The sequence below is a fragment of the Bubalus kerabau genome, chromosome 1 (genome assembly GCF_029407905.1).
Source record: "Bubalus kerabau isolate K-KA32 ecotype Philippines breed swamp buffalo chromosome 1, PCC_UOA_SB_1v2, whole genome shotgun sequence".
Taxonomy (NCBI): domain Eukaryota; kingdom Metazoa; phylum Chordata; class Mammalia; order Artiodactyla; family Bovidae; genus Bubalus; species Bubalus kerabau.
In genome coordinates, this window is record NC_073624.1 from 61,012,304 (window position 1) to 61,034,697 (window position 22,394).

Sequence of the window (22,394 nt, forward strand, 5' to 3'; positions counted from 1 at the left end):
TCTTTTAATATACATTATGTGCATTTATAGAAAAAGGCACCCCTATAAAAAAAAAAAAAAAAAGAAAAAGGCAATAGGAAAATATTAATGGATAATGCAAAATACACTTTTATGTCTTCTAAATCTGATTGATAATGATATGTGACAAAATTTGTGACAAGCCATAATGCTTTCATTACCTGTCAGGAAAAAAAGATTATATTAGCATCCCTTTATGCTTTGTATGCTAAGTCACTTCAGTGTCTCCAACTCTCTGCGACCCTATGGATTGCCATCTGCCAGGCTCCTCTGTCCATGGGATTCTCCAGGCAAGAATACTGCAGTGGGTTGCCATGCCCTCCTCCAGGGGATCTTCCTGCCTCATAGATTGAACCTGGGTCTCATGTCTCCTGTACTGGGAGGGGGGTTTCTTTACCACTGGTGCCACCTGGGAGCTCCCTTAAGCTTAATACAAATGTATTCCACTAAGACAAAGTAATTTATTTCTTGAAGTAATTATTAGTATTTTACACTTACTAAATATATCCTTTTCATACTGTTCATGGCGTTCTCAAGGCAAGACTACTGACTGGTTTGCCATTCCCTTCTCCAGTGGACCACATTCTGTCAGACCTCTCCACCATGACCCGCCCGTCTTGGGTGGGCCCATAGGGCATGGCTTAGTTTCATTGATTAGACAAGGCTGTGGTCCTAGTGTGATTAGATTGACTAGTTTTCTGCGATTATGGTTTCAGTGTGTATGCCCTCTATGCCCTCTTGCAACACCTTCCATCTTACTTGGGTTTCTCTTACCTTGGACGTGGGGTATCTCTTCACAGCTGCTCCAGCAAAGCACACCCACTGCTCCTTACCTTGGATGAGGGGTATCTCCTCACTGCTGCCCCTCCTGGCCTTAAACGTGGAGTAGCTCCTCTAGGCCCTCCTGCGCCCACACAGAAATAGAGGAAAACAACAGAATGGGAAAGACTAGAGATCTCTTCCAAGAAAATTAGAGATACCAAGGGAACATTTCATACAAAGATGGGCTTGATAAAGGACAGAAATGGTACGGACCTAACAGAAGCAGAAGATATTAAGAAGAGGTGGCAATACACAGAAGAACTGTACAAAAAAGATCTTCACGACCAAGATAATCACGATGGTATGATCACTCACCTAGAGCCAGATATCCTGGAATGTGAAGTCAAGTGGGCCTTAGAAAGCATCACTACAAACAAAGCTAGTGGAAGTGATGGAATTCCAGTGGAGCTATTTCAAATCCTGAAAGATGATGCTGTGAAAGTGCTGCACTCAATATGCCAGCAAATTTGGAAAACTCCACAGTGGCCACACAACTGGAAAAGGTCAGTTTTCATTCCAATCCCAAAGAAAGGCAATGCCAAAGAATGCTCAAACTACCACACAATTGCACTCATCTCACATGCTAGTAAAGTAATGCTCAAAATTCTCCAAGCCAGGCTTCAACAATACATGAACCATGAACTTCCTGATGTTCAAGCTGGTTTCAGAAAAGGCAGAGGAACCAGAGATCAAATTGCCAACATCCGCTGGATCATGGAAAAAGCAAGAGAGTTCCAGAAAAACATCTATTTATGCTTTATTGACTATGCCAAAGCCTTTGACTGTGTGGATCACAATAAACTGTGGAAAATTATGAAAGAGATAGGAATACCAGAACACCTGACCTGCCTCTTGAGAAACCTATATGCAGGTCAGGAGGCAACAGTTAGAACTGGACATGGAACAACAGACTGGTTCCAAATAGGAAAATGAGTACGTCAAGGCTGTATAGTGTCACCCTGCTTATTTAACTTCTATGCCGAGTACATCATGAGAAAAGCTGGGCTGGAAGCAGCACAAGCTGGAATCAAGATTGCCAGGAGAAATATCAATAACCTCAGATATGCAGATGACACCACCCTTATGGCAGAAAGTGAAGAGGAACTAAAAAGCCTCTTGATGAAAGTGAAAGAGAAGAGTGAAAAAGTTGGCTTAAAGCTCAACATTCAGAAAACAAAGATCATGGCATCTGGTCCCATCACTTCATGGGAAGGAACAGTGGAAACAGTGTCAGACTTTATTTTTCTGGGCTCCAAAATCACTGTAGATGGTGACTGCAGCCATGAAATTAAAAGACGCTTACTCCTTGGAAGAAAAGTTATGACCAACCTAGATAGCATATTGAAAAGCAGAGACATTACTTTGCCAACAAAGGTCTGTCTAGTCAAGGCTATGGTTTTTCCTGTGGTCATGTATGGATGTGAGAGTTGGACTGTGAAGAAAGCTGAGTGACAAAGAATTGATGCTTTTGAACTGTGGTGTTGGAGAAGACTCTTGAGAATCCCTTGGACTGCAAGGAGATCTAACCAGTCCATTCTAAAGGAGATCAGCCCTGGGATTTCTTTGGAAGGAATGATGCTAAAGCTGAAACTCCAGTACTTTGGCCACCTCATGCAAAGAGTTGACTCACTGGAAAAGACTCTGATGCTGGGAGGGATTGGGGGCAGGAGAAGGGGACGACAGAGGATGAGGTGGCTGGATGGCATCACTGGCTCGTTAGACGTGAGTTTGAGTGAACTCCAGGAGTTGGTGATGGACAGGGAGGCCTGGCGTGATGCGATTCATGGGATCGCAAAGAGTCAGATACGACTGAGCGACTGAACTGAACTGAATTGAACTGAAATATATCCTTAAAATCTTTAATCACCTGGAAGGAAAAAGTTAGTAATCCAGCTAGACTTCTTTTTTATTTTAGTAGATACTTTCATCTCAAAAGTTAAAATTGAGCAGGAGTGCTATATACAAGGTATAGTTTAAATCTTTGGGACAAGAGACTACAAGAGGTAAATAAGCCAGCTGCCCTCTTAATCTTATACCACTAAAAATGTAGATCACACCATGCAACATTCGCATATTGTCAAAGAGGTGTATATTCTTTTGACAATTAACCTTACTGTTTTTTTTTTATTTTATTTATTTTATAGTGGGTCAATAATATAAAAATATTACACACAGCACAAAAAAGAATTAAAGAAAGTTAATGATATAAACCACAGAACAAAATAAACCACACCTCATTTAGGAGAAGAAAAAAATGGACTAATACTGTAATACTTAGTATAATATGAAATTTTCACTAATTATTAAGTTCAATTATATTGACTGAAACATTACAGTATAAATTTTATGCTGTTAATTAATGAGATAATCAGCAGATAACACAGTTCTGGTTGAGTCTTATAAACCCTTAAAAGTTTTCATAGGTAAAATTAACTACAAAATATCAATGAGAGTAGAGACCAGTTAGAAGTATAGAAAAGTAATGCAATAGATATGTGATCTGTGCAATTCAAAATCTGAAAATTTTCTTATCAAATGTACAAGTAATAAATAATAGTTATACTTGACTTCACAAAGTTAACAAAATAATTACTAACCAACTTTGTGTTTTATTAGTCAATTGCTTAGAAACACAAAACACCAATTAAACTTATGTTCTCCATAAAAATAGAAGGTATATCAAACTCTTTAATCATTAAACATCCAAAAAAATTTGGAAGGCAACTGTCAACCAAAAATATTATGTTTAGAAAGGATGATTAAAAAACATACATAACCTATTTTTTGCACAATTTTTTCATGAAAAAGGGCACTTAGTGTATAGCTAAAGCTTTCATAAAATAAAGATTCTGCTGGCTTTCCTCTTAGGCAGATGACATAGTGTACAGTTTTTAATATAAAAATATAAATATATTTGACAGAAAAGATGAAATAGTGATTGGTATAAAATCCCAACACCCTTTTACTGAAAAAAATTTTTTCTCCCGGAGGTTATGAAAACAATACTGATTTCATGTAGTTCTGTGTGTCAGAACCTTCCCAAATTACAAAATATCAAAGTATTCACTGAAATTTCAAAAGTGTGCCCGCAGTCTTTTGTTTTCTTCTCGTAGTCTTTCAATTTCTGCCACTAAACCTTCATTCACTGAGTATCTTTCCAACAAAGAGTGCATTTCATTCTAGAAAAGGGGAAAAAATTTTTTTTTAATTACTGGCATTTCACATTTATTTGACACTGCTTTACGCATTTTCAGCTATCATTTTTCTCATGTTCAATTAACTGAGTAATTTTTTTTTCAATTTAACCACCCTTACTACTTTGCTAATATAAATGAAAGAGCACTGGTAAAATTTACATATTTGGAAAGCTTACATTTCCACATTTGGAAAGGTTTTTGCTTACTTACTGCTAAAAAAAAAAAAAAAATAGCTGTGAAAAAGTAGCCTTAACTATCATAGGTTATAAAGAAGGGTGACTAGTTAAAATCTATTTTATTTACTAAATTTCTAAAACACTTTTATTTCTTAGCAATTAGATATAACTAAGTAAGAATATGTCACCCTTTCATGGACTTTTTAGATCCACAGCTACGCTCACTTACAATAAAACATGTCAATACATACCAATTGCATATGAAACTGTTTAATCATCTCCACTTGCAAATTCACAATGTCTCTATGGCATGCTTCTCTAGGGGAGAACATATAATATTTATTAGAATTAGAACAGTTTTACCAATTCTAGAATCACTCAAGAAAATGACTATACTCTTATTATTTCATGTTACTATTAACAATTATTATAACAGTAAAAATACCACTGCACCCAGTATTTATTTACTATGTGCTAGGCTCTGTGTCTTGTACTTCAGATTTAAGAACTCATTTAATCTTAACAACTAGGTAGAATTACTACCTCTATTTTACCCATGTAGCTGAGTCACAGAGAAGTTGTAACTCAACCAAAGTCACACAACTAGTATATGTTAGAGCTAGGATATAAACCCAGCTGTCTACCTCCGGAACTTTCATTACACTACATTCCTTAATACAGAAATCATCATTAAGGAAAGACACAGGTTTATATTACAGTGAAATACAGACAATGCTCTAGGTTACAATGTTTAACTATTATCAACGTTTAAGCTATTAAAAAAAAACTTCCAGCAGAAAGCAAAAAGCCTATTTATAACAGAGGTTTACTCAATAAAACGCAATTAAGTCATGCCTGCAAAACCATAAGTGTGGGAATTCCCAGGTGGCCCAGTGGTCAGGACTCTGGGCTTTCAAGTACACGGCTAGGGTTCAATCCCTGGTTGGGGAACTAAGATCCCACAAGCCATGTGGCATGGCCAAAAAGAAAGAGAAGACATAAAAGTTAGGAAATAATAAAAGGAATATCTGTGTGTCACCTGCCACAGAAATTATGGGCTAGAACATAAAGAAAATCATAGAAGCTTCCTGTGGTGCTCCTCACTTAACTCTTGAGAGAAGTCCAAGAAAGAAGTCACTACTCTCTCGAATTTGTTTGAGCAAAGAAATGTTTTTTAAAATATATATATATATATATATGTATTTATATATTTTTGCATAACATAGAACCTGTAGTCAATGTATTTTTGTTATGCTTGCTTTTGAGTATTATAAAAAGGGTACTATATCCTATGTAGCCTTTAGTGTACAGTTAAAAATAATCCAGTATCATGCTTTCAAGGTCATATTCTATGTATCTATAATTCATTGATCTGTACTAGTGTATATTCTTCTGTCAAATTGAACTGTTTTTAAGTGTTTATTATTAAAATGTTGCTATAAACAATAATGTATATGTCTTCCAACCCACATGTGCCAATTTCTGTAGATAATATATCCAAGATGTGCTGAGTCACAGGTATGATTGAAAGGTACACTGTTCAAACTTACAAAATAATAGAAATTATTTTCCAAAGTGGTAATATTAATGGACATGCTCATCATCATAATAAAAAGAGTTCCTCTAGCTCTACATCCACACCAAGACTTGGTGTTGCCAGACTTTTTACAAATGTGTTTCCATATACTGGGTGTGAAATGGTAACCAATTGCATTTTCAGTTCTCTGGTTAATTTGCAGGGTTGAGCAACTTTCCCTATGTTCATACTATTCTTCAGTGAAATGCTTGTCTGTGTCTTTAAACTACTGTTCTATTCAATGTCTTTTTAAAAGAAATTATTCATAACAGTTCTTTATATAATCTGATCCTCTATTGGTTATATGAGTACTGCAGATATCCTTCGGAGAAGGCAATGGCACCCCACTCCAGTACTCTTGCCTGGAAAATCCCATGGATGGAGGAGCCTGGAAGGCTGCAGTCCATGGGGTCGCTAAAAGTCAGACACGACTGAGCGACTTCACTTTCACTTTTCACTTTCATGCATTGGAGAAGGAAATAGCAACGCACTCCAGTGTTCTTGCCTGGAGAATCCCAGGGATGGGGGAGCCTGGTGGGCTGCAGTCTATGGGGTCGCACAGAGTCGGACACGACTGAAGTGACTTAGCAGCAGATATCTTTTGTCTTTTCATTTTATTAATGGTGTCCTGGATGAACACTTCCTACTGACATTCTCAAATTTACTAACCTAATATTAATGTAAATTTACCAATCTATTTTTATAGGTAGTGTACCCTCTTATATTTAAGTAATTTTCTAAACCCAAAGTCATATATAAATTCTTCTACAATGCCTAAACTTTTTCCATTTCTATTTAAACTTTTACTCTGTATGGAACTGATTTTTTAAATAACATGGAACAGGGATCTATACATTTCCTCTGTGATATATCACATTTCCACATATATGTATATATGGGATACATATATGCTTCTTTGGGATACATTTGATTCCTTTGCAAAATCTGTCCACTCTGTGCTAATGCTACACTATTTTAATTATAGCTTATCTATCTGACAAACTAGTCCCCTTCAACCTTATTCTTCTCTGGTGCCTTGGTTATTCCCAGATCTTCCATTTTTCATATACATTTTGGAATTATCATCTTCTTCCAAAAAACCCAGTTGGGATTTGATTGGAATTATATTCAACCTTGTAGACCAATTTAAAAGAACTGATAGCTTCACAGTATCTTCCCATGTATTTGTTATAGCTTTCTAATACATTTTTGAGTTAAATAATGGAGTAGCCATCATGGTCAACAAAAGAGTCTGAAATGCAGTACTTGGATGCAATCTCAAAAATGACAGAATGATCTCTGTTTGTTTCCAAGACAATCCATTCAATATCACAGTAATCCAAGTCTATGACCCAACCAGTAACGCTGAAGAAGCTGAAGTTGAACGGTTCTATGAAGACCTACAAGACCTTTTAGAACTAACACCCAAAAAAGATGTCCTTTTCATTATAGGGGACTGGAATGCAAACGTAGGAAGTCAAGAAACACCTGGAGTAACAGGCAAATTTGGCCTTGGAATGTGGAATGAAGCAGGGCAAAGACTAATAGAGTTTTGTCAAGAGAATGCGCTGGTCATAGCAAACGCCCTCTTCCAACAACACAAGAGAAGGCTCTACACCTGGACATCACCAGATGGTCAACACCAAAATCAGATTGATTATATTCTTTGCAGCCAAAGATGGAGAAGCTCTACACAGTCAGCAAAAACAAGACCAGGAGCTGACTGTGCCTCCGATCATGAGCTCCTTATTGCCATATTCAGACTTAAATTGAAGAAAGTAGAGAAAACAACTAGACCATTCAGGTATGACCTAAATCAAATTCCTTATGATTATACAGTGGAAGTGAAAGAGATTTAAGGGACTAGATCTGATAGAGTGCCTGATGTACTATGGACAGAGGTTCGTGACACTGTACAGGAGACAGGGATCAAGACCACCCCCATGGAAAAGAAATGCAAAAAAACAAAATGGCTGTCTGGGGAGCCCTTACAAATAGCTGTGAAAAGGAGAAAAGCAAAAAGCAAAGGAGAAAAGGAAAGATATAAGCATCTGAATGCAGAGTTCCAAAGAATAGCAAGAAGAGATAAGAAAGCCTTCCTCAGCGATCAATGCAAAGAAATAAAGGAAAACAACAGAATGGGAAAGACTAGAGATCTCTTCCAAGAAAATTAGAGATACCAAGGGAACATTTCATACAAAGATGGGCTTGATAAAGGACAGAAATGGTATGGACCTAACAGAAGCAGAAGATATTAAGAAGAGGTGGCAATACACAGAAGAACTGTACAAAAAAGATCTTCATGACCAAGATAATCACGATGATATGATCACTCATCTAGAGCCAGACATCCTGGAATGTGAAGTCAAGTGGGCCTTAGAAAGCATCACTATGAACAAAGCTAGTGGAAGTGATGGAATTCCAGTGGAGCTATTTCAAATCCTGAAAGATGATGCTGTGAAAGTGCTGCACTCAATATGCCAGCAAATTTGGAAAACTCCACAGTGGCCACACAACTGGAAAAGGTCAGTTTTCATTCCAATCCCAAAGAAAGGCAATGCCAAAGAATGCTCAAACTACCGCACAATTGCACTCATCTCACACGCTAGTAAAGTAATGCTCAAAATTCTCCAAGCCAGGCTTCAGCAATACGTGAACCGTGAACTTCCAGATGTTCAAGCTGGTTTCAGAAAAGGCAGAGGAACCAGAGATCAAATTGCCAACATCCGCTGGATCATGGAAAAAGCAAGAGAGTTCCAGAAAAACATCTATTTATGCTTTATTGACTATGCCAAAGCCTTTGACTGTGTGGATCACAATAAACTGTGGAAAATTCTGAAAGAGATGGGAATACCAGACCACCTGACCTGCCTCTTGAGAAACCTATATGCAGGTCAGGAAGCAACAGTTAGAACTGAACATAGAACAACAGACTGGTTCCAAATAGGAAAAGGAGTACGTCAAGGCTGTATATTGTCACCCTGCTTATTTAACTTATATGCAGAGTACATCATAAGAAATGCTGGGCTGGAAGAAGCACAAGTGGAATCAAGATTGCCGGGAGAAATATCAATAACCTCAGGTATTCTGATGACACCACCCTTATGGCAGAAAGTGAAGAGGAACTAAAAAGCCTCTTGATGAAAGTGAAAGAGGAGAGTGAAAAAGTTGGCTTAAAGCTCAACATTCAGAAAACAAAGATCATGGCATCTGGTCCCATCACTTCATGGGAAATAGATGGGGAAACAGTGGAAACAGTGTCAGACTTTATTTTTCTGGGCTCCAAAATCACTGCAGATGGTGACTGCAGCCATGAAATTAAAAGACGCTTACTCCTTGGAAGGAAAGTTATGACCAACCTAGATAGCATATTCAAAAGCAGAGATATTACTTTGCCAACAAAGTCCGTATTGTCAAGGCTATGGTTTTTCCAGTGGTCATGTATGGATGTGAGAGTTGGACTCTAAAGAAAGCTGAGTGACAAAGAATTGATGCTTTTGAACTGTGGTGTTGGAGAAGACTCTTGAGAGTCCCTTGGACTGCAAGGAGATCCAACCAGTCCATTCTAAAGGAGATCAGCCCTGGGTGTTCTTTGGAAGGAATGATGCTAAAGCTGAAACTCCAGTACTTTGGCCACCTCATGCGAAGAGTTGACTCACTGGAAAAGACTCTGATGCTGGGAGGGATTGGGGGCAGGAGGAGAAGGGGACGACAGAGGATGAGATGGCTGGATGGCATCACCGACTCGATGGACATGAGTTTGAGTGAACTCCGGGAGTTAGTGATGGACAGGGAGACCTGGCATGCTGCAATTCATGGGGTCGCAAAGAGTCGGACACGACTGAGCAACTGAACTGAACTGAATACATTTTTAAATGTTTTTCTAAACAGATCTTTACCATCCTTAGATTTATTCCCAAGTATCTTATTTTTTCTATCGCAACAATTAAAAGTACTTTTTAAAAAGTTTCTCTTCTGTTTTTAACTATGACAAATGCTGTATTGAAACACAAAGTAACAAAAACAAGAAGTGAAGGCATCATAGAACCACTAAGGTAACCAGGGCTGGTAGTTTTACAGTCTTGTAAACAAGGGGATCTACTAGATAAGCTTCACAACTACCTCTGTTCACCTCTGGGGGGTGAGCTGATTCCACAGTATGGGGAAAAGAGACGGGGAGGAAAGCAGTGGCCGAGAGTCTGAGACAGTCTCACTGGGTTGGGGAGTATTAGAATTCAGAACTCCCAAGGCAGCCAGAGCTGCAAGGTTTCTGGGAAGGTGGTATCAGTAGAAAACAAACCTGAAACTGTGCAGTTTCCCCTCAAGACATCTTTGACTCCTAAGCTGTGCCTGTACTGAAATTAGATGGCAGGAAACCAAACATAAAGTGGCCGCTAAAGAGGAGAAATGGATCTGGGAGGCCTTGTGATGCTTTAGAATTGGAGGTTAAAGCTCAGAACCCACCAAGATAAAAAACCAGAAACAAACTAAAAACCCAGAAGTGATTTGCTTGCCAGAGGAAACTTAAATCTTGAAAGACAACAGAAGTAAACCTGCAGGCTTCTGCTTAGGATGTAAGCTCTCCAACTCTAATAATGAGCACAAGCCAGATAACCTATAAAATCATACATTTGAAAATAAATTCAACTTTGAGAGTACAAAGAAATCTAAGTGAATTTAAATCCAGAAAATTTTGAGTCCCTCCAGAAGAGAGACCCACAGTTGTTTTCATCCTTGACAAGAGCAGTATGTAAAGAAAGCTGCCACTGACAGGGTAAAGAGAACTAGATGAAACTTTTAAAGGCCAAGTGAAGACTGCCACAAGCTTAGAATCCCAAGGAATCCCAGCCAAATGTAAAGTCACCATTCACTCAACAACTTTTCACCATAGGCCTTCACTGAATGCTCTGTAAAAATTAGGGGCAAAGCAGGAGGGCTCAGAGAGAGTGCCCCTGGGGCACAGATGCACAGAGCCTGGTGAAGACAGGGCAGCAGAGGAGAACCGAGTAACCCCCCTGAAGCATGAAGGCCCTCACGGAAAAGGTGGCCTCCAGACTGAGGGGGAACAGCTAGCAGAGAGCCCCATCTGTAGCTTGTTCTAAGTAAGGTCTGGCTGGCAAGACCTACTAAAGGCTGAAGTAAGAGCAGCTGAATCTACAGAAATCCTCTGAGTCATTCCGGGTCCTCACCGGGTTTCTAAGCAGAGGCTGCCTATGGGTGACAGAGGGGAAGAAGAGTGGAGAGGGGCCCCTCGCCGCCCTCACTCCCTAGGTACAGGCACACAACGCAAGCTGAAAGCTGAAGGCAGGACAGTGATTTCTTTCTAAATTTGCCCCAATGTAACTGCTCCCTTTCTGTGTTTTCAACAACTGTTTTGTTCCACATTATATTACAGCTGTATCCAGACAATTCTGCTATTTTTTTCCCCACAGACACATTCCTGAAATAGCTCATATTTTTAAAAACTATGTATGGAAAATAATAGGACCAGATTTTTTTAAATGTGGTATGTGCATATAACGGAATATTATTCAGCCTTAAAACAGAAAGAAATTGTGACATGTGACAACACGCATGAACCTGGAGGACACAATGCTAAGTGAAATAAGCCAGACACAGAAACACAAATACTGCATAATCCCGTTTGCATGAGATGTCTAATAAAATAGTCATGAGATATCTAATAAAACTCATGGAAGCAAGGAACAGGATTGTGGGTGTTGGGGCTGGGGAGAAGGGGAAACAGGGAGATGCTAATTGAGGAATAGAAAATTTCAGTTTCACAAAATGAGTAAGTTCAAGAGGCCTGCTGTGCAACACTGTGTCTACAGTTAACAATATCATTATGCTATACACTTGAAGTTCCAAGAGAGTAGATCTCATAGTAAGTATTCTTACCATAACACTGAAAAAAAAAAAAAGAAAATAACACAATTTAAAGGAAAAGAACTCTGGAAGATCACTCAAAATCTATACAAACTTTGCAACCAGAGTGCTAACAGAAACAAACCCTAATAAAAATACTAACACAGCTTAAATATTGAATAATCAAAGATTTTACCCTAAAAAAAAGTGAGGGTTACTTGATAAAAGGGGAAAGAAGATAAGAGAAAGGACTGGGGCTCTCAAGCATGAAGGCAAAAATAAAATGCCCAAAGATGGGGAAAAATATCACAAAATAAGCACTTCCTAACACACAGCACATAGCCAAATCAAGTTAAGAGGAAGGGAAGAGAGAGCGATGGACATAGACAGGCGGCTTGCAGCCTTTACCTGTGTTCACGTTCTTTGTTTTGACAGCTGTTACACGAACCAAGAAAACTTCCTCATCATACTATCATCGCTGCCCTATTTACAAATGAGCTAATTCACATCAAAGAAACACACATCACAGCAGGACACACTATGCCTGTCTTAATTAAACTATAACATCTTTGTGGGCAGATCACCTGTTTTTGTATCCTCAGGACCAATACATACGAGGCACATTATAAATGTCAAAATGATATCAGAAAATGAACAACCCAATCAAAAAGTAGGCAAAAGAACTAAATAGACATTTCTCCAAAGAAGACGTACAGATGGCTAATAAACCCATGAAAAGATGCTCAACATCATTCATTATCACGGAAATGCAAATCAAAACCACAATGAGGTATCATCTCACGCTGGTCAGAATGGCTGCTATCAAAGTCTACAAACAATAAATATTGGAGAGAGTGTGGAGAAAAGGGAACCCTCTTACACTGTTGGTGGGAATGCAAATCAGTACAGCCACTATGGAGAACAATGTGGAGATTTCCTTAAAAAAACTGGAAACAGAACTGCCATACGACCCAGCAATCCCACTGCTAGGCATACACAACGAGGAAACCAGAATTGAAAGAGACACATGTACCCCAATGTTCATCGCAGCACTGTTTACAATAGCCAGGACATGGAAGCAACCTAGATGTCCATCAGCAGATGAAAGGATAAGGAAGCTGTGGTACATATACACAATGGAATATTACTCAGCTATAAAAAGGAATGCATTTAAGTCCATTCTGATGAGGTGGATGAAACTGGAGCCTATTATACAGAGTGAAGAAAGAGAAACACCAATACAGTATATTAACACATATATGTGGAATTTAGAAAGACTGTAACGATGACCCTATATGCAAGACAGCAAAAGAGACACAGATATAAAGAACAGACTTTTGGACTATGTGGGAGAAGGCGAGGATGGGATGATTTGAGAGAATACCATTGAAACATGTATAGTACCATATGTAAAATAGATGACCAGTGCAAGTTTGATGCATGAAGCAGGGTACTCAAAGCCAGTGATCTGGGACAACCCAGAGGGATGGAGTAGGGAGGAAGGTGGGAGGGGGGTTCAGGATGGGGGGACACATGTGCACCCGTGGCTGATTCATGTTGCTGCTGCTGCTGCTAAGTCACTTCAGTCATGTCTGACTCTGTGTGACCCCACAGACGGCAGCCCACCAGGCAGCCCCTGGGGTCCCTGGGATTCTTCAGGCAAGAATACTGGAGTGGGTTGTCTCCAATGTATGCATCTATGCTAAGTCGCTTCAGTTGTGTCTGACTCTGTGTGACCCCACGGACAGCAGCCCACCAGGCTCCTCTGTCCACGGAATTCTCTAGGCAAGAGTACTAGACTGGGTTGCCATTTCCTTCTCCAGGATTCATGTATGGCAAAAACTACCATGATACTGTAAAGTAATTATCCTCTCATTTAAATTAATTAATTAATTAATTTAAAAAGTCAAATTGATTATTTTTCTTTAGAAATATATTTAACATTTAATTTTTTTTCAAAACATTTTTAACATTAAAAAGAAACATGTAACAACAAAAACTGCACATCTTCTCCAACATTCTTGCTCATGATATCCCAAATCTGAGCAAGAGTACTAAGTAAGTAAAGGTCAGAAAGGGAAAAAAAAACGTAAAAAGATTCTGATAATTGAAAAGAGCTTTCAAAATATATTGAGAAGACAGGTAAAAGGAACCAACATTCTAGAACATTCTTACAATGTTCAAAATTCAGAATGAGAAGACAAGGGCGATACAGGCAAGAACTTTTTAAAATTCTGTGTTAATGTTCTCTGTGTGTGTTAGTTGCTCAGTTGAGTCCAACTCTCTGTGATCCCATCAACTATAGCCCACCAGGCTCCTCTGTCCATGAAATTCTCTAGGCAAGAATACTGGAGTGGGTAGCCGTTCCCTTCTCCAGGGGTTCTTCCTGATCCAGGGATCGAACCTGGGTCTCCTGTGCTGGGGTCAGATTCTTTACCGTCTGAGCCACCAGGTATATTCTGACACATTCTATTTGAAAATATTCAGAATTCCTTTAAAAATGTCTTTCTCTACCATATTACTGCACATAGCATAGTTAACAGGCAGTCTATAAATACTGTAGGAATCCCATTTGAGCCTATCAGAATCTGTCCACATTTTAATGATAAAAAAATTCACAGCGGAACTAGCCGCCACACTCTCAAGTCCTCTGATAGCTGCCCCAGGGAAAGGTGCCTTTCCCTAGCTGATAGAAAATAAACTCGGCACTTAAAGAGTCACAAAACTCATCATGTCTTCTATGTTTTTACAGATCCTAGAACCCAGGCAAAAGTAGTCACCACCACCATTACTCATAGGTACGGTTTTACACCCAACAATAAAAGCTAGTCAAAGTCTAGATAGAAAGAGTAATTTCCCAATTACCTAAAGTCATCCAGGGTTTCCTGTATCATGTTCTGAATAAAACGGATCTGAACAGATGACAGCGGTGCATTTGGCCGACTATTTCCAATGGTATCAACGATTTTTTCTGATAGTGAACTAGCAACTCCAGCAGTGACAGAGGATGCTATCTTTGGATCTGAAATAAAAATTTGAGAAAATATTAATAGTCAGCTTGGACTAAGAGACATCAAATATGATTCAGCATGAGAAAGCCTGAAAAACTGGCAACACCACCTCCCCACCAAAAAAAAAAAAAAAAAGCAGTGCTCCCATGACATTTAGAAAAATTCACTGTCTGGAATACAAGTCTTAGAAACTTTCTATGACATTATTTCTAATAGTCATTCATATATATATATAAATTGCCAACTGTCTAATGTAATAACATCTGACAGAGGAATTAAGTCTTAAAGGATCACTGAACCATTTTCTCTTACAAAAAGTGAATGTGACAAGCTGCTGGATAAACCAAGACTATTAGAAACAAACAGAAGGGACATAGGAGTAAAGTAGTTCTCAGGCAAAGCCCTAGAGTTTAAGCTAATGCAACATACCCACAGAAACCTCAAAATACAGGTATCTATATAAAAGAGCTCCTTCTATACAAAGAGTTATTTTGTATAGATAACCCCTATCGCTAAACCTAATATTGCTTTAAATGTGACCAAGTTTTTAGGGTCTCTGCCATGAACTCTATATAGACAGAACTTTAATATGGAAAAAGAAAAAGACATTTTCAGGTAGTTAATGACCCTATATTATATTCCTATCTGTACCGCAGTAGACAAGACATTTACATATTGGATTGAAAATGAAATTCATACCCAAAGAATACCAAATTAATGTGGTTGAATTTAACCTTTCGTTTTACTGTCTTCTAGTAAGAGAGTCCAGAGAAGGCAATGGCATCCCACTCCAGTACTTTTGCCTAGAAAATCCCATGGACGGAGGAGCCTGGTAGGCTGCATGCAGTCAGTCCATGGGGTCGCTAGAGTCGGACACGACTGAGCAACTTCACTTTCACTTTTCACCTTCATGCATTGGAGAAGGAAATGGCAACCCACTCCAGTGTTCTTGCCTGGAGAATCCCAGGGACAGGGGAGCCTGCTGGGCTACCGTCTATGGGGTCGCACAGAGCCGGACACGACTGAAGTGACTTAGCAGCAGCAGCAGCAGTAAGAAAGTCACGCACTAGGGTCACAAATTTTAAATTCCTATAACTTTTTCATCTGTGATCACTGTCAACTTATCCTTTACAAGTTAAATAATGGGAGTTTTCAACTTAACACTCAAACATCAGAAGTTTATGTTCTTACTTGGAGTTGAGGATCCATTGCCTGGAGGTTCATTTATTAACTGGGCTTCAATTTCTTTTTCTGGCTTTTCAAATTTCTCAGGGCTTCTTGTTTGGTTAGATGATGGAGAGGCATTTAGATTTCCAGTTTCAGCACCGGAGATCAACTTTGCAAACTTCACATTTAAAATAAATAATTAATATATAAATTCTGGTTTTATCCAAAGGACCTACTGTAAAGCACATGGAACTCTGTTCATGTTATGTGGCAGCCTGGATGGGAGGGGAGTTTGGGCGAGAATGGATACACGTATATGCACAGCTGTTCACCTAAAACTATCACAACATTGTTAATTGGCTATACCCCAATAACAAAAGTCAAAAAATTCTGGTTTTATCCATATTACCCATATAATTTGTATCTACTTTTCTCTATTTTTCCCCAGTAAATAGGGTCAGTAAAAGGAAGAACAGAAAGGAATCTTGAAGGAGAAAAGAAAATGTTGCTAGGGCCATGGCAAAATAATTAACTTTACTAATCAAAAACAATTTTGATGATTTTGATGATGACAAGGAAAAGCTTATTTACTAAGAATCTGCTGTTGAATATCATTTAAGATGGCAATCACAGGCCAAAAAGCAAATAAAAAATAAATCCCCAAACTCTCATGTGATAACTAGTCAGGAATATTTGAAAAATAAGTCAAAAGATTTTCATATTTCTTAAATATCCTTTCAATACCATTCTAAGAGATAAATATGAAAATAGACATACTAAACAACAGACCCTACTAGATTACAGCAGAAGGTAATGATGATGAATCACATTCTCAGCACCGTCAATTTGCTCTAAGACTTAGGGTAAAAGCACCAACTTGGTGCTTTGTGCTGCAATGGAAATACATTCTAAAAGAATTCAGGGATAAAATATTCTTACAGACAGTTAAATCAAGTATCTTGTCTTAGGGAAAAAACAGTGTAAGATTATACCTGCTGTTACCTCCAATATATCCAAAGACAGATTTCAAAAGTATTCTTCAGTTTTTAGCATGTGACATCAAGACTTAAGAATATTTTCCACCTAGTAAGTGCACAGCACTGTCAATAATTAGGACATATCCAGTGGCAGCTGTCTGCTTTCTAGTGATGAGATGCATTATACTTGCTAGTAATAAACACATGCAGTGAGTTCAATATCATTTACAGGCAGATACCTGCTTGAAGGAGTCTTTAGATTCCTGTTTTCCCAGATACATTTTCTTAGATTCAGCTGTCAGATCATGATTTTCATTTTCTTCTTTCCCAGGAGACCCCATAAAGACATTAAGAGGACTAGAATGCAATACTGAAGTGCTTGAAACTACTGGATTTTTTCTTGGAGGAAACACTGAGTTCAACTGTGGTAGAAAGTCAAGGCCTGAAAAAGAAGAAAAAAGCCAGCACTTACATGGACTGTCCCCAGTCTTGCATATTTAAGAAAAGCACTTAACATAATAGGTATGTTAATACAGTAGGAAGACATGGGATCTGGATTCAGAAGACAAGTTCACTTGTCAGCTCTACCTCTTACTTCATTTGAGTTTTTGGGGTAAAAGTTGTAAAACTGTTTGTGACTGTTTAAGTGATCTATAAGTATGAATGATGATATCCACTGCCCTAAAGGATGAGGTATAAAAGAGAAACTGTATGTAAAGATATGCCGAAAACTGCAAAGCATGATGACTGTTTTAGTCAATAAAAATGTTTGATAAAACTGTCAATTTGGTATGTATCTGTGGTGGATCTTGGTAGACAGTCTCTAAGATGGCTCCTCAAGATCCCTGCCTCCTCCCAAGGATCCACAGCCTCATAAAATCACCTCCCTTAAAATGTGGGTTGGACCTAGGAACTTGCTTCCAAAAAAGAGCACGTAGCAAAAGTAGTGGACCTCACTTCAAACACACTGTGGCTTCCATCTTTAAAAAAATATTTTACTTATTTACTTTGGGCTGTGCTGGGTCTTCATTACTGCACATGTGCTTCTCACCACAGCGGCTCCTCGTGTTGAGGCGTACAGACAGGCCCTAAGGCATGGGCTTCAGTAGTTGTGGTGCACGGGCTTAGATGCTCCGCGGTATGTGCAATCTTCTTGGACCAGGGATCAAACCTTTGTCCCCTGCATTGGCAGGCAGATTCGTAACCACTGGACCACTAGGGAAGTCCTTTAGCGTCCATCCTGAGTGCCCTCTCCATCTCACACCAGCTCTGAGTGAAGTCAGCTATTATGCTGTCAGCTGCCCACATGAGTAAGGACTGGTATCTTTAGCCAACAGCCACATGAATGAATTTGGAAGCAGATCCTTGCCCAGTCATACCCTGAGATGACTGTACTCCTGTTGACACCCTAGTTAAAGCATCATGAGATACCTGATGCCAAAGGCATCCAGCTAAGCCATGCTTGGATTCTTAATCCACAATTATAAGATATAAATATTCTTTTAAGCTTCAAAATGTTGGGGTAATTTGTTACACAGAAGTAGATAACACAAAATCACTTTTAACGTTGATAAAAAATACTTCTCAACAGTTCTTACCATCTCCTTTGCCGATGGACTCATCACCTCCTTTGCTAACTACAGCATCTATAATAAAATTAGAAAATAAAATTCAAAAAATGCAAAAGAAGCCACAACAATTTAGGTTTCCTATCCATTCCCTAAAGAGTTCAGAGACTAATGATTTTATGAAGAAAAATCTAAATGAAGGTAAAGCTAGCACTCCTAAAAATTCTCTTTTCACTCTTTTACCTTCATGCATAGTAGCAAATATGAAAAGATAATTCTATGATATAGAGTCATTTAATGAGACAACAAGGTATACTAGAAAAAGCACTGGAGAAGGTTCCAAAGACCTGTCATCCAGGTCTACCTGTACCACTTAACAGTTTTGTGACCTTGGACATGACTTTAATACAATTATGCTTCAGTTTCTGTACCTATATAATGAGGATAATGTCCCAACCACCTCAGAAAACTGTTTTAAGGATCAACTGAAATAATGTAAAAATATTTTGCAAACAATACAATGTTAATTAAAAATATAAGGTTTTATCAATATCTTTTCAATGACAGAATATGTTTAAGAATATTTCATTATTCATTTATCAAATAACAACCAAAAACTGCTTATCTCAATTTTAATAGATTAACATAAAAATGGGGAAAGGTCATTTAAAAATTCCCCAGAAATTCAAATGGCCAATGAATTATCATACATGATTATCATATGAGTAGGACTTTCATCCATATCTCCATAGGACTTTCATTCATATCTCCATTCATTCAAATCTCTGTCTGCATGTGTGTATTACATCTAGTAATCATACAACACACATTTTTAGAAGTTATTCATTTTTTCCTAACAAAAGCAAAAGTATTATTTAAAAGATGAAGAAATTGAGGAAAAAAGATTAAGCCTTTTACCTAAGTAGTATTGACTCATAGAGATTAAAATTCAAACCTCTTGACAGTGAAATCAGTACTGTATTTAGTATCCACATTTTTTCTTATTAATATCAAACTCTAATAAATGGAAGGGCATATGGCTCAAATTCTAATCATATCTTCTTTAAACAGCAAAAGCAATTCAAAAGGAGTTTATATCCTGTACTTTACCATCAAACACCATTAAACAAGATTTTATTTATAACTCAAACACTTCCAAAAAGCCCCTTTAATTAAAAAATGAAATTCAAATTAAAAATTACTCCAGCAATTCTCATAAACAAAGCTCCCAGTTGGGAACTAAACTCCAAACCCTTTCGGATCTCCAGCCCAAGCCACTTCTACCTGCTTTGCCCATATCTTTCCATGTGTAAATTTAACTCAGATGACCATTATATCTACTACTGTGGGCAAGAATCCCTCAGAAGAAATGGAGTAGCCATCATGGTCAACAAAAGAGTCCGAAATGCAGTACTTGGGTGCAATCTCAAAAATGACAGAATTATCTCTGTTTGTTTCCAAGGCAGACCATTCAATATCACAGTAATCCAAGTCTATGCCCCAACCAGTAACGCTGAAGAAGCTGAAGTTGAATGGTTCTATGAAGACCTACAAGACCTTCTAGAACTAACACCCAAAAAAGATGTCCTTTTCATTATAGGGGACTGGAATGCAAAAGTAGAAAGTCAAGAAACACCTGGAGTAACAGGCAAATTTGACCATGGAATACAGAATGAAGCAGGGCAAAGACTAATAGAGTTTTGCCAAGAAAATGCGCTGGTCATAGCAAACACCCTCTTCCAACAACACAAGAGAAGACTCTACACATGGACATCACCAGATGGTCAACACCGAAATCAGATTGATTATATTCTTTGCAGCCAAAGATGGAGAAGCTCTACACAGTCAGCAAAAACAAGACCAGGAGCTGACTGTGGCTCAGATCATGAACTCCTTATTACGAAATTCAGACTTAAATTGAAGAAAGTAGGGAAAACAACTAGACCATTCAGGTATGACCTAAATCAAATCCCTTATGATTATACAGTGTAAGTAAGAAATAGATTTAAGGGACTAGATCTGATAGATAGAGTGCCTGATGAACTATGGAATGAGGTCCGTGACATTGTACAGGAGACAGGGATCAAGACCACCCCCATGGAAAAGAAATTCAAAAAAGCAAAATGGCTGTCTGGGGAGCCCTTACAAATAGCTATGAAAAGGAGAAAAGCGAAAAGCAAAGGAGAAAAGGAAAGATATAAGCATCTGAATGCAGAGTTCCAAAGAATAGCAAGAAGAGATAAGAAAGCCTTCCTCAGCGATCAATGCAAAGAAATAGAGGAAAACAACAGAATGGGAAAGACTAGAGATCTCTTCAAGAAAATCAGAGATACCAAAGGAACATTTCATGCAAAGATGGGCTCGATAAAGGACAGAAATGGTATGGACCTAACAGAAGCAGAAGATATTAAGAAGAGGTGGCAAGAACACACAGAAGAACTGTACAAAAAGGATCTTGACGAACCAGATAATCACAATGGTATGATCACTCACCTAGAGCCAGACATCCTGGAATGTGAAGTCAAATGGGCCTTAGAAAGCATCAGTACGAACAAAGCTAGTGGAGGTGATGGAATTCCAGTGGAGCTATTTCAAATCCTGAAAGATGATGCTGTGAAAGTGCTGCACTCAATATGCCAGCAAATTTGGAAAACTCAGCAGTGGCCACACAACTGGAAAAGGTCAGTTTTCATTCCAATCCCAAAGAAAGGCAATGCCAAAGAACACTCAAACTACCGCACAACTGCATTCATCTCACATGTTAGTAAGTAATGCTCAAAATTCTCCAAGCCAGGCTTCAGCAATACGTGAACCGTGAACTTCCTGATGTTCTAGCTGGTTTTAGAAAAGGCAGAGGAACCAGAGATCAAATTGCCAACATCTGCTGGATCATTGAAAAAGCAAGAGAGTTCCAGAAAAACATCTACTTCTGCTTTATTGACTATGCCAAAGCCTTTGACTGTGTGGATCACAATAAACTGTGGAAAATTCTGAAAGAGATGGGAATACCAGACCGCCTGACCTGCCTCTTGAAAAACCTGTATGCAGGTCAGGAAGCAAGAGTTAGAACTGGTCATGGAACCACAGACTGGTTCCAAATAGGAAAAGGAGTACGTCAAGGCTGTATATTGTCACCCTGCTTATTTAACTTATATGCAGAGTACATTATGAGAAACGCTGGGCTGGAAGAAACACAAAGTGCTGGGAGAAATATCAATAACCTCAGATATGCAGATGGCACCACCCTTATGGCAGAAAGTGAAGAGGAACTAAAAAGCCTCTTGATGAAGGTGAAAGAGGAGAGTGAAAAAATTGGCTTAAAGCTCAACATTCAGAAAACGAAGATCATGGCATCCTGTCCCATCACTTCAAGGGAAATAGACAGGGAAACAGTGGAAACATTGTCAGACTTTATTTTTGGGGGGGCTCCAAAATCACTGCAGGTGGTGACTGCAGCTATGAAATTAAAAGACGCTTACTCCTTTGAAGGAAAATTATGACCAACCTAGATATCATATTGAAAAGCAGAGACATTACTCTGCCAACAAAGGTCCCTCTAGTCAAGGCTATGGTTTTTCCAGTGGTCATGTATGGATTTGAGAGTTGGACTGTGAAGAAGGCTGAGTGCTGAAGAATTGATGCTTTTGAACTGTGGTGTTGGAGAAGACTCTTGAGAGTCCCTTGGACTGCAAGGAGATCCAACCAGTTCATTCTGAAGGAGATCAGCCCTGGGATTTCTTTGGAAGGACTGATGCTAAAGCTGAAACGCCAGTATTTTGGCCACCCGATGCGAAGAGTTGACTCATTGGAAAAGACTCTGATGCTGGGAGGGATTGGGGGCAGGAGGAGAAGGGGACAACAGAGGGTGAGATGGCTGGATGGCATCACTGACTCGATGGACGTGAGTCTCAGTGAACTCTGGGAGTTGGTGATGGACAGTGAGGCCTGGCGTGCTGTGATTCATGGGGTTGCAAAGAGTTGGACACAACTGAGCGAATGAACTGAACTGAACCCTTA

General features: G+C 38.8%; 1 protein-coding gene across 3 annotated transcripts in view; it reads right to left on the reverse strand.

The window, feature by feature from the left end:
• Positions 1 to 2,948: 2,948 nt before the first annotated feature.
• The window catches only part of NEDD1 (NEDD1 gamma-tubulin ring complex targeting factor), a 296,141-nt gene continuing 276,695 nt past the window's right edge, over positions 2,949 to 22,394 (reverse strand). For all 3 annotated transcript variants that reach the window (XM_055576697.1, XM_055576705.1, XM_055576687.1), the window contains 6 exons: positions 18,408 to 18,455; positions 17,049 to 17,251; positions 15,857 to 16,010; positions 14,520 to 14,676; positions 4,465 to 4,531; positions 2,949 to 4,019 (listed from right to left, as the gene is read on the reverse strand). In XM_055576697.1, coding sequence (XP_055432672.1) covers positions 3,915 to 4,019; positions 4,465 to 4,531; positions 14,520 to 14,676; positions 15,857 to 16,010; positions 17,049 to 17,251; positions 18,408 to 18,455 — 734 coding nt within the window. In that variant the 3' untranslated portion in view covers positions 2,949 to 3,914. The remainder of the gene's footprint in view (positions 4,020 to 4,464; positions 4,532 to 14,519; positions 14,677 to 15,856; positions 16,011 to 17,048; positions 17,252 to 18,407; positions 18,456 to 22,394) is intronic.